This window comes from Fulmarus glacialis, unplaced genomic scaffold (assembly GCF_000690835.1).
Source record: "Fulmarus glacialis isolate BGI_N327 unplaced genomic scaffold, ASM69083v1 scaffold8143, whole genome shotgun sequence".
Taxonomy (NCBI): Eukaryota; Metazoa; Chordata; class Aves; order Procellariiformes; family Procellariidae; genus Fulmarus; species Fulmarus glacialis.
Window position 1 is genome coordinate 52,746 of NW_009203536.1, and position 12,128 is coordinate 64,873.

The following is a 12,128-nucleotide window of genomic DNA, read 5'->3' on the forward strand; positions in this document are numbered from 1 at the left end:
ACGCATCAAACAAGTAATTCAGTACTGATGGGTTTCTGTAGTTTACACCATACCATATAACTCTCTGCTGTAGTGGATTACTTGACTATAATGCACTCAGAGGTTCTGCTGGCATGAACACTACTAGAGAATATGAAACTAGTTTTGATCAGTTAAGCTGTATAGTTATTAATTTATAAAATCCACAACTTCTGGCATGTCTTTACCTCATAAATGGTCTTTGGGGAGAAAACGATAAACACCCTGATATCTGCTAAGGACAATAATTGTAGCCCACCTGATTCTGATTTCACTGTCTCTGTTTACTTAGAGCAGTTAAGGCTTTGCCTCACAGGATTTAGCCTGAAGGCACCTAAAGATTCAGGATACATAATTCTGTATGCAACAAACTTTGGGTCAAAATGTTGCACAAAGAATAAAGCCTTATTCAATAAGTAGTCCACTGATACTGGTTAAGAAGAGTAGTTTGTACAAATGGAGATGGCAGAAATGGATCCCTCTTTGTAGACAAATGTGACAGTCATGGTATCCAAGGAAAACAGTGACTGTGACCAGATTTGTGGCTGTAGCCTTTCTCGCTTTTGGATGAGAAAACTGAAAAAAGGTAACATCAGAGTCCTGTTGACCCTGCTGAAACATGATGGGTGGAAGCATGCTGTGAAGGGAATTCATTAGACAGGAACAAACAATATTAAACACATTCTGGTTGCTCTTCCTCTTAGTTTTTGGCTGTAGAAAACAAAACAAGTTATAAGACATAACACACAAAAAAGCAGCCTCATTTAAAACTAAGGATGAGGTCTGTATTTCCTGCAGGACAAATAGCTGCATTCTTTGTGAGCCTTCTCAAAGGATAAGCAAGAAATCGTTGAGAACATGGAGCTAAACACAGTAGGTAGGGAAATACACAGCTATCCCTCAGTTAATTCTATCATGCTAGACTGCGCTAAGTCTGCCCTGCAGGCAGTTCATGTTTTTAAGCAGTTCCCCAGACATGGCTTACAAAATCAGGTGAAGTTGTACTTGGGCTAGTCATTGCCCAATGATCTGGTGCACGGCACTCATCAAAAGCTGTTACTCACCAGTCGAACCCTTGACAGTTGTGGGTTTGCTTTTGTGTCTGCCTTTCTCCGCCACCAGACTAACGGTGTATTCTGTCCCTGCCTCCAACCCTCGCAGGATAAAAGAGGTGCTGTCCACGGGAATCTCCATTTCGTTCTTCCTTCCAGAAGGGCTAACGTAAATGAGGCGATAACGATCAAACTTGGCCACTGGTCTTCTCCAGCGAAGGGATAAAGTGGTTTCAGTAGGGTCACTGACTTCCAAGTCCTTGGGGTTATCAAGATCTACAGGTTAAAAAAGCAAAGTTGAGTTGTCTCTGAACTGCCCTGGGACAGTTTTTCAGGCATATGTAGGCAGAGCAACATCTATATGGGGTGTCTAGTAACAGCTCAGGATCTTATCCACCTTTCGGGCTTCAAAAGCCCCCTTGCTTGATATAGGTAGAGGATGATGAAGTTCTCTTTTGCAGACAAACCACACTAGAACAAATTTCCCCCACTTACACTCACTTCAGCAGGCACTGCATGGAGGAGAGGCAAAATTTAAGCCTTCACAGAATTTACCTGGGAAAAGGGGGATGCTGTGAGAAAAATGCTGGATTTGAAGGGCAGTTCAGGACTATTGCAACCACTGAGGCTGCGCTCTTTATCAGATCAACTTTTGGCCATAATCACCATTCCTGCCAGAAACCCTCACAATTAGAGGATGGACAGAGTAATCAGTGTAAGCATAATTACCATTAAGGAGCTCACCTGGAGATGAAACTCCCAGAGCATTAAGAGATCCTCATACAGGAAAAGGAAGCCAGATTCAGAGGTCAAGATCTTTGGGGAAATGTTTTTTATTTCGCTTGAGGAGAAATGTCTTATTGGTACCAAAATGAAATCAAGAACTTTCTAAAACATTTCTTACATTGTTACTTGGAAAAGAAAAAAACATCAGAGTGGCTCCACCTGACTTGCTGTTTCCTCCAAGAGTACAAAGGATGATGAAGCTACTCACCAGTGCCAGCATTAATGGTAGCAGGAGCGCTTTCCCTGTCCTGTCTCACTGCTGTCACTCCAATGCCATATTCAGTTCCAGGCCTCAAACCTAAAAGATGAGGAATAGAAGTATGAGATCCTGTCCATGGAATATGCCTATGGGCATTTATTTAAATAAAGAAGCCTGAATGTATGCAAGGTAAGATATATAGTTTCCTGTGTATGCTGAGAATCAAGGTTTCAGTTGACCCTCCAGCTGACCTGATGTTAATAAATCTTTTTCCATACACATGCCGAAGGATAAAGATTGTGGCTGACTGAGACTGCATTTTGGACACTGTGCAAATGCATAATCAGAGATAGCTTCTACTTTCAAGAGCTTGCAGTATAGGTACTTCGGCCAAAGAAAAGCAGGTAGATGTCCATATTACATGGAGAAAGTACCATTATCTAGCCTTGCAGGCTGGTAAGGCAACTTGCAGGTACACAGAAAAGTTGCAGACTGGCATCAGTAAATACCATCCCTAGCACATGGAGAAGCCTTTTGAACTCAGGGATGTGAAGCTACCTCCACAAAGACATGTAGCTACCTAGAACTCAGGGAACTGACTAGTAGGATTCAGAGATGCACATGAAAGTGAAACGGCTGCACACCTTCTGTTGGCTAGTTACCCATCTGCAGGTGTGTAGACGTATATCACGTGTATTTTAATTTAATTGCTTGTACCTCTTACGTCTAGTGACAAAAAGGACATTTTTTCACTACACTACTGTGCTCTAGGGTGATGGCAGTGGCATGTCATTAACGACAATCTCCCCATTCCCCTACCTGTGAGTGTAGCTCTGGTTGTTGCTTGGTTGCCCTTTGGCACTGTGATCTCAGCATGGTCTCCACCAGAGATGGGAGCATACTTAATTCGATAGTTATCGATATTTGCATGGCTGTTCTTCCACTCCAAAGTAATGCTGTTGTCTGTCTGTGACACCCGCCTCAGGTTTCTGGGAGCATCTAAGTCTGTAATCAATCAACCAATAAATAAATAGGAATAATTCTGTTATGACAGCAGTCTCTTATGACAGTACTTTTTAGAAGGTGAAATGATCCATAAAGCTGAAGTTAGGTTTCCTCTGACATGATACTACTATGTTCTTAACTACATCAAGCAGATTTCTTTTAGCATGAAGTGGAGAGTTCACTAGCTTTGGGAAAAAAAATCAGTGGAAGAAATTCAGCTTTTATCTTCCGAGACAAAAATAACATTTTTGATTTTAGTAATTATTTTTTGTTACAAAATAGGCTTGTGGAAAAACATATTTGGATGAAAATACTATTTTTTTTCCTTTATAAATACCTCAGCTTTCAAAAGAAAAAAGGCTGCTAAGAAAAAAGAATTTATCATCTCTAAAATTTCTGTTCAGTAAGTATCTTGCATTCATGGCTGAAAGGAACTCTAAGTCTCAAAACAAAAGGTGAATATGATGTAGAAATCCAATGGGCTTTCACTGTTCACACCTATAGTAGACTCAAATCCTGCTCTGAATGAACAACTACATTTTGGGATGAAAATTACATTTTGGGATGAATATTTACTCAGCTCTCTTAATACATCAAACCTCAGTAACATGCTAAAGGACTCACACTTTCATAAAGCATTCCCAGGATTGCTAAGGAGCAAAGTAAATTTATAAAAGCATGACAGAAAACATTTGCAGAACTGAAGAAGGAAAAAAAGCAAAGTTAATAAAAAAGCTAATCTGTTATGCATTTAGACAAACAGAAATAAAGTCTTACATGGAATAGGAACCATGGAAGATATTTAGCTCAGCAGACAGACAAGTAATCCATAGGAATTTGTTTCCTGAAGTAGGGATTTAGGGTATGATGAGCAAAAGCTTCTAAGTGACTTAATAACATAATTCCCATTTTCAAAATACATTTAGATACTTGGGGGGTCTAAATATTTTGTTGAACCAGTAAGGTATATAAGGCACAGAAGAACATTCTCCACTTTCATGTACTTCTGTAACAGTGCTGATTCTCTGTTGAAGCAGTAACTATCAACTCAAGCAACATGACACAAACAGCACAGGAAGATTGATGGTAATTGCATTACCTTCCCAGAAGTTTGGATTGGTATCCAAGCCTCTTACCTGTGACAAAGACTTCTTTCATAGGGTCACTCTCCATATCTCCTCGACGAGAGATGAGCATCACTTCATACTCTGTGTGCGGCCTCAGATTTCCAATGGAATATTGGTTTTCATCTTCAGAGAGGTCAATGGTTGTCCTGTCCCCTGGAATGTCCTTGGGGCCATAAGTGAGCTCTATGCCTTCAATTTCAGCCAAGGGTTTGGACCATGTGATAAGAGCTGTGGTGTCTGTCACATCTTTTGCCTCAATCTGGCTAGGGGCATCAAGCTCTGTTAAAAAAAGAGAAAAAGGTGGTTTTTTAAAGAAATCTCGCAGGAAAAATCATACACATTCTTGTGCTTTTAATTGCTGATTCAGAGCAAAATTAAAATGAGTGGCTTCTACCAACTGAAGCTTATCTTCAATTACTTTCTTCCTTTACTTTCTATAGCTGTAGAAGAAAGTGCCAAATGGAGTCAATTAATCAGAAGCAAATTCACCAATATTATTTAACATCAGAAGCTGCCAAAGGAAAGACAAGCAGGAACCCTAAGAGGTTCTCCATCTGCACAACAGAAACTCTCATTTAAATAATTTCTTCATGCAAATATAACCAGGATGAAATAAATTCTAGTTCCTGTTCATGTACATTTTGGAAAAGAATAAAAGTGCATACTGCTTGCTACCTTCTAGCTAAACATAAATTTCCTTTCCTCTTCAAACAGGTAATTTGGAAAGGAATTAATTTCTCCTCATGTATTCTTCATTAGCAGCTCCGCTACTTTCTTTTTTCCCCCCTATCAATTCACAGTATAGAGCTTGGCTTTCTCTTTGTTTAAGAACTCCCTAGGCTACACAAAACAGCAGTTGTTTTATTGGTGGCACTACACCAAATACAGGTTGTGCTTACTTGTGGTTATCACTCTGGATAGCCCTGGTCCTCTGGTATTGTTTTTCACTATATGAAGGGATACATTATACTGTTGCCCTGGTGCCAAACCTGGCTGCATATAAGATGTCTCTGGCCTTTTCAAACTGCTGGTTATATCTCCATTATCATCCTTTTTCTGTAACATATGGAACAATCAGTTAGTATAAATATAAAAAATCCAGGATCTTTCACTTATATATGGCCTCTATAAAAGAAACACTGCTTCCTTACCATATTACGGAAGACCAGCTCCCAGCCATCAAATGAAAAGTTCAGAGGATCCCACTCCACCTGGACGGATGTTTCTCTAACAGATTTGAATTTCAGACCTTCTGGAGCAGGCAGATCTGTGAGAGAATAAAAGTATACATGAGCAACATGTTCCCATAAATAGGGCACTGAGGGTGGGACATCTTTCCACCACTATAAATATCTGCCATGTAGGTATCTGCATCTGAGATGCTTAAACTCTTTTCACAACCTGTTATTCTGTCTTTGGAGAAACACTCCTGTTTTGGATGTCACCTTAGAGTAAAATGAATTTTGCCCTAGAAATCTCTATTTTTGCCCTCTTGAAAGAAGCCTAGTGTGGACATTTGAAGTTAGGTGAGATTAATCCTGCCCCAGGTCTTTAAAAATGAGCACAGTGACAGAAGTCAAAGAGCATCTTTTGAGGCTGGGATGTTTAGATATGACTGTGGTGTGCACAATACAAAAAGGAAGATGAACAACAAATGAATGGACAGGCACATTGAAAGTAAGTTGTGGTAAAACTTACTGAAGATGCAAAACAAATATAACCTCCATTTTAGTCAAAACAGTTTGAATCTAAGTGATTTCATATTGCTCTTTTACACGCTGCTACGTTTTTATATTTTTTCAGGAAGCATTACCGGATTTTAAAAACATACCTTATTATGAAGAAGCCAAGGGTTTTAATTTACAAAGACCCCATGATATTCATTGGGAGGCACTGCAGAGAGCAGAAGAGCTAGTGAACTGTACTGTTAACACAGTCATTGATATTGGAAAAGAATAGAAAATGAAAGTGCAGAAGGCTGTCTTCATCCAGAACAGAAGATTAATTGAAAATAGAAAATACAAAAAAAAAACCAAACTCTGAAAAAGGGATGCAAATAAATACATACTATGGGCAAATAAATATATACTATGGAATAGACAAAAGAATGAATACAGGGAATATTAAACTCACATGTTGCTACCCTGGCACTGACTGGAATACTCTTCTTGTTTTTAAGGATTGCAAAGACACGGATAAAGTATTCTACACCCGGCTCCAGTTCATGAATAGTGGCAGCTGTCTGGTTTCCTGGCACGGTGAACTGCATATCTAAGCCACCACTGCTGGTAGGGACATAGGTGATGAGGTACTCATTGACAAGATTCTCATGCTTCCATTCCAGATTTACGGTTTTATCTGTTACGTTTGTCACAGTCAGCTCAGTTGGAGGAGACACTAGGAAGGGGAAAAAACCAAAACAAACTTATAAGAAGTTTTCAAGGCTCACAAAATAATGACTTACCCAGTTTCACATTTTCCCAGGAGCAATTTATAAGAGTTATCTAACAAACAGGGAATGGGGAAGCCACATCACACAAATTAGCAGCTTGAAGAAAAGAATGTTCAGCTGATGAAGACTACAGACATTTCCAAAAGTTATGGGCCAATTTCTACTCTCACCCTTGCACACGACCTATGGCTGACTGTGTTCCAGCTCCTCCTCTCACTGCTACTGCACAAGACTACTATAGCTGGGTCCCTAGGGATTCAAACGTTTAATTCAACTGCCAGCAACACATGATTTTATAGCTGGAAGTCCTGGGGGTTGGATATACAGAATTGCAGAGATTTTCCAAGGTAAAATAAAACATGATTTTTTTTGTAAATACTTTCAATAAATTACTCCACATTTGCACATGCAAGAGTACAAAATGTGGCTTGGGAGTCTTCCAGAAGGAGGAGATGAAAAATGGGAATTTCTTTTCAAGGGTATTCATTGTCTTTTATAATGTTCCCAACCCCAAAGTACTCTTTGATTACTCTACAAAGATCCTAGTTCCTAAAGAAAACTACCTCCTTTATAGTGTAATGCCTGTCATTATCTAGCTGCCAAAATTTTCTATCAATTTCCATAGAGTCAGTGGTACTGGGAAACTAAACATGTGGCTAAGTTTCCACTCCAGCTGATTCCATGATTTTGCTCTAAGCTTCGTCAGATCTAACATACACACACACACACATATATATATACACACATATATAAAATATACATAAAATCAAGTTTTACTTTAGTTAGAAAAATCTATTTGGTCAACTGAGAGACAGCCAAGGTCCCTGTAATAATCCTGAAAGCTTGCACTGCAACATTTGCAACATCTGGCAATTCCATCGTAACAGTTGTCTCATGCAGATCACTCAGATAGGACAATGTTATTTTCTGTGTGTGCCTTGCCTCCACTACACCCTCTGCCTCCACCAGGGCTCCAGCTCAGAGATCTGCCTCCAAAGCAAAGTCACTGAGCCCTTGGGGTCTGTTAGTGTATATTGTCAGTGCTGTGTGTTTCTACACACATCTACAATAGTGATGGCATTGTAAATGCAAACCCCTTTCTTACCCATCCAGGGTGAGACTGGGAACCAGCACCTGGCTGTAAGAAACATTTGATACCCAGGCTCTTCATTCACTGACATTGATTATCCACATTATCTCATTACTGCAAAGCCTTATTCTTTAGTCAAAATTCAGTCGATATTCTTTTGACTAATGCTGCTGAATATCTAGTAAGAAGACTCTGGATACAACTCCCTCTTTTCCATAGCTAGGACAGTTTCTTTCAGATGCATTTTTTTTAGCATCAAGAGGTACTATGAGAAACTGAAAGGTCATGGTGACAAATCCCAGCCAGTGCTAGCTACAGCTCCGGTGACATTGTGGTGGGAGAAAACTTGGAGATAACAAATGGACTGCATCACCATTATCAGCCTGTTGGCTTGCTGACCACCAAAAGTCTCCAGCAACCGCTACACTATATAGCCCTGAAAAGTAAGGGAGGCCAAGAGCTTGCTACTGGTGTTATTATTTCTCTGATTCAGCTGTTTGGACTATGATAAAGACGACTGTCAAGAGGGCCCAGCTATATGGAAAAGGTTCACAGAGCCTCCGAGGCTGCTGGATGGACACAGGGAATTACCCAGAGGAAGCGATTTAAAAGGGATATTGAAACCTACCATCGGAGCAGTCATTCCCCATGTAACCATCCTCACAGACACACCGTCCGTCGATGCAGCGGCCCGCGTTGTTGCAGTCATTGGGGCAGGACCGTTCACGGCAGTCCTCCCCCATGAAGCCCTCATGGCACACACAGCGCCCATCGATGCAGCGCCCATGCCGGTGGCAGTCATTGGGGCAGGACAGCTCGCCACAGTCCTCCCCCGTGAAGCCATTGTCACACTGACAGTGCCCCTCCACACAGCGCCCACGGTTGTTGCAATCGTTGGGGCACCGCAGTTCCCCACAGTCCTCCCCTGTGTACCCCTCGTCACACACACATTGCCCATTGACACAGAGTCCATGGTTCTTGCAATCGTTGGGGCACCGCAGCTCACCACAGTCGTCCCCGATGAATCCCTCATGGCACACACACTGCCCGTTGACACAGCGCCCACGGTTGTTGCAGTCACTGGGGCACCGCAGCTCCCCGCAGTCCTCTCCAATGAATCCTTCGTGGCACACACACTGCCCGTTGATGCAGCGCCCGCGGTTGTGACAGTCGTTGGGGCACCGCAGCTCCCCACAGTCCTCGCCCAGGTACCCCTCGTGGCAGATGCAGCGCCCACCCACACAGCGCCCACGGTTGTGGCAGTCCTTGGGGCATCTCTTCTCACTGCAGTCATCCCCCACGAAGCTCTCGTAGCATACACACAGCCCGTTCTCGCAGCGCCCATTGCCATTGCAGTTGTTAGGGCAGGTCAGCTCCCCACAGTCCTCCCCGGTGAAGCCCTCCTCGCAGAAGCAGGTCCCGTTGACACAACGCCCACGGTCAAAGCAGTCATTGGGGCAGATGAGCTCACTGCAGTCCTCGCCGGTGTAGCCCTCATCACAGACGCACTCGTTGTCCACACAGCGCCCACGGTTGTGGCAGTTGTTGGGGCAGAGGGGCTCACTGCAGTCCTCACCAGTGAAGCCCTCATGGCACACACAATGCCCGCTCACGCACCTCCCATGCACGCTGCACCCCTGGGAGCAGAGCTCTTCACTGCAGTCTGTGCCTGTGTACCCCTCAAAGCACACGCAAACCCCATCCACGCACTTGCCTTGGTCGTTACAGTCAGACGGGCAGGTGGCCTGGCTGCAGTCCTCGCCAGTGAAGCCTTCATTGCAGATGCATTTGCCCTGGATGCAGAGGCCCCGGTTGAAGCAGTTGTGTGGGCAGTCCGGTTCAGAGCAGTTAGGGCCTTTCCAGCCAGGCTCACAAACACAGCCGCAGATCTCAATGCTGTAGTTGCCATGTCCACTGCAATAGGGTGTTGTGTCCAGGCGACCTGTACCAACGATCCGGAAAACCCATTACTCCCCTTGGCTCTGGGATGCGTTAAGTCAGTGTGGCACATATGACCTAAAAGGGGTCTGATTTTCCCAGCTCCCTGCAGGACATAATTTCCAGAATCACCAAAGCTTTTGAATGAGAATTCCTCCTTCTTTCTCTAGTGAGATTTAGTTTACCAGGAATGCTTTAATTCACACTAATGCCAGGGAAGAGCCCCTGCCAACTACTTCATAAATGAGCATGCTGGATTCCTCTGCCCTTCTCAAAATCCCTCTTGCACTGACTGAGCAGCTTTGCTGACTGCTTCATTAGGGCATGCACCATGAAGCATTCACCAATTCACTCCAGAACATAAAAAGCCAGCAGCATGCTGTATCGTCAACTGTGAGACCGGCTCTCTGCTCGGAGGGACAGATCACTACTGAGATGATCTGTGTTTTCTTTCTTGTATGACCAATCTCTTACCTCAGTTTAAAAAACAGCTGGAAGGATACTTTTTTTCCCCTTCTCTAACTATTTGCTTGTCTATTGCCTTATGCCCTGCTGCATTTTCATTGGTCTCTATTAAAGAAAACTTGGAAACAAAACCGGTTACATTGGCAGCTTACTAAAGGGGATAAAATGTGGAGCCAAGAGCTTGGACTGCATGAGTTTCAATCTTAACTCCAATACAGATTGTCACCATGCCCAAGTGCTGTACATTCTCAGTGCCACAGCTACAAAGTGGCCCAGGCAGGCTTCTGACCCACAGATTCAGAAAGCTGCAAAATTGTGAATGAGTGTATTTTGCAAGCTGGCCAAATACATTCCCAGTTTTGATTACGTTTCAAATTTAACAGGTCGACTTTTGCTCATTCTTGAAACAGATTTGAGTATCTACTCTAAACAAGATCTACAGTCAGCACAAGAATTTCACCAAGAGCAGCTCCCCAGTCTGCCTTACCTTCTACTGCCTGGGAATTAGGACAGCATCCAGCCCCGCTGGCACACTGCTCCCGTAGGGAGGATACCAGCCCCTCCAGCTCCTCTAGTCTGCTCAGCAGATCCTTAATGTCTGGGGCAGCTGCACAGCCACAAGCCCGGCGGGGAATGTTAATACGATGCGTGAAGACAATCTGGTTCTCCTCATTCACCGTGTGCTCCTCATAATTCTTGACGGGCTCAATTTCCGCCTTCAGGTCTGCATCACCACTTGCTGTATCCAGGTCCACAGAGCAAAGGGAGCCAACAGGCAACTTAATGTTATAGACATGGTTAAAAACCACAGGCTGACTATCCTCTGGCAAGGTCACGTTTAGCCCAGTCTCCCGCTTCTGCCGGATAATTCGCTTGATGAGTCCACCATGGACATGCTGGTACAGCAAAGCTAAGATCGCACAGGCCAAAACCTGGGTGGGGAGTCCCATTGCAGCGTACAGTTCCTTTTCAAAGCTGATGAAGTCTTATGTATGTTTGGCCTTTGTAATCTGGAGCAGAAATTGGAGAGCCAGTTAAAACCAAGTTGGATATCCTTTCCTTTCCTGGCACACTTGTTCCCTAAAAGAAGAAGGAGCAACAAAAGGCCTATGACACTGAATGTGTGCTGGCATCCTTAATGAACATGGCTGGGGTCCTACTCAATGTACAATCTCACTTCACCCAAGCTGCTGAGCTTGTTCTTATATATAATAAAAGTGCATTACCTTGTTTTCCAGGATCTCAGTGTGCTTGTGAACAAAATGTCACAGGACATGAATCTTGAAGGAAGCTACTATTATTTCCAATTTAGAGCAAGTATAGTGGAGTATGGAAGGTTTAACTGCCTTAAGCAGAAGAACAGGGCAAAGAAGCTTGCTGAGTCTCATCTCAACTGAGAACGCTACTTTCAGACAGAGGTAGATAAAATAAATATATGTTCTGTTACAATTCAACTAACGTTAAAAGTCTGTGTTTCCTTCATGCGTTAGTCCACTGCTTGAAGGCTACTGAAGGCTGGACCATGTAAGAAACTGGAGACATTGTCAAAAGGCATATTAACACTACTAAGGTCATTGCAGCCCTTTTCCATATGCTTTAAATTATTCCAATTGCTTGGGAATCTGAACTCCAGGGCTTGTAGCCCAATAGTAAGTTTCACTATACTGATGATTTGTCTACAGCATGAGGATAAAAGGAGCTCTCTGGAGAACGCTGCAGGTTGAAGGTTCTGCTGCCAGTGCTTGTATCATAGCTAGCAATATTTTAGCATAGAATTAGTGAGACACAACAGAAGATGAGGCTCCAACAAGGGAGACACACTGTAAGAAACAGCAATAGAAATACACGTGCACACACACGTACACAAAAAAGGGAGAGGAAGAGAAGGAAAATAAATCCTTTGATCTTCTAAGTCCTTCAAGAAAGAGAGAAAGCTTTACATCGATACAGGTGTAAAAAAGTCTTTTTAGCAACCAATACACCTTTTCACGAGGCA

At 43.0% G+C, this 12,128-nt stretch overlaps 1 protein-coding gene across 1 annotated transcript in view; it reads right to left on the reverse strand.

Annotated features, from left to right (window-relative positions):
* Positions 1-11,082, reverse strand: part of TNC (tenascin C) — a 47,806-nt gene extending 36,724 nt beyond the window's left edge. The window contains exons 1-9 of the mRNA XM_009574670.1: positions 10,620-11,082; positions 8,358-9,671; positions 6,321-6,584; positions 5,339-5,454; positions 5,087-5,243; positions 4,197-4,466; positions 2,875-3,060; positions 2,065-2,154; positions 1,083-1,346 (exon numbers count right to left, since the gene is read on the reverse strand). Coding sequence (XP_009572965.1) covers positions 1,083-1,346; positions 2,065-2,154; positions 2,875-3,060; positions 4,197-4,466; positions 5,087-5,243; positions 5,339-5,454; positions 6,321-6,584; positions 8,358-9,671; positions 10,620-11,082 — 3,124 coding nt within the window. The remainder of the gene's footprint in view (positions 1-1,082; positions 1,347-2,064; positions 2,155-2,874; positions 3,061-4,196; positions 4,467-5,086; positions 5,244-5,338; positions 5,455-6,320; positions 6,585-8,357; positions 9,672-10,619) is intronic.
* Between the last annotated feature and the right edge of the window lie 1,046 nt (positions 11,083-12,128).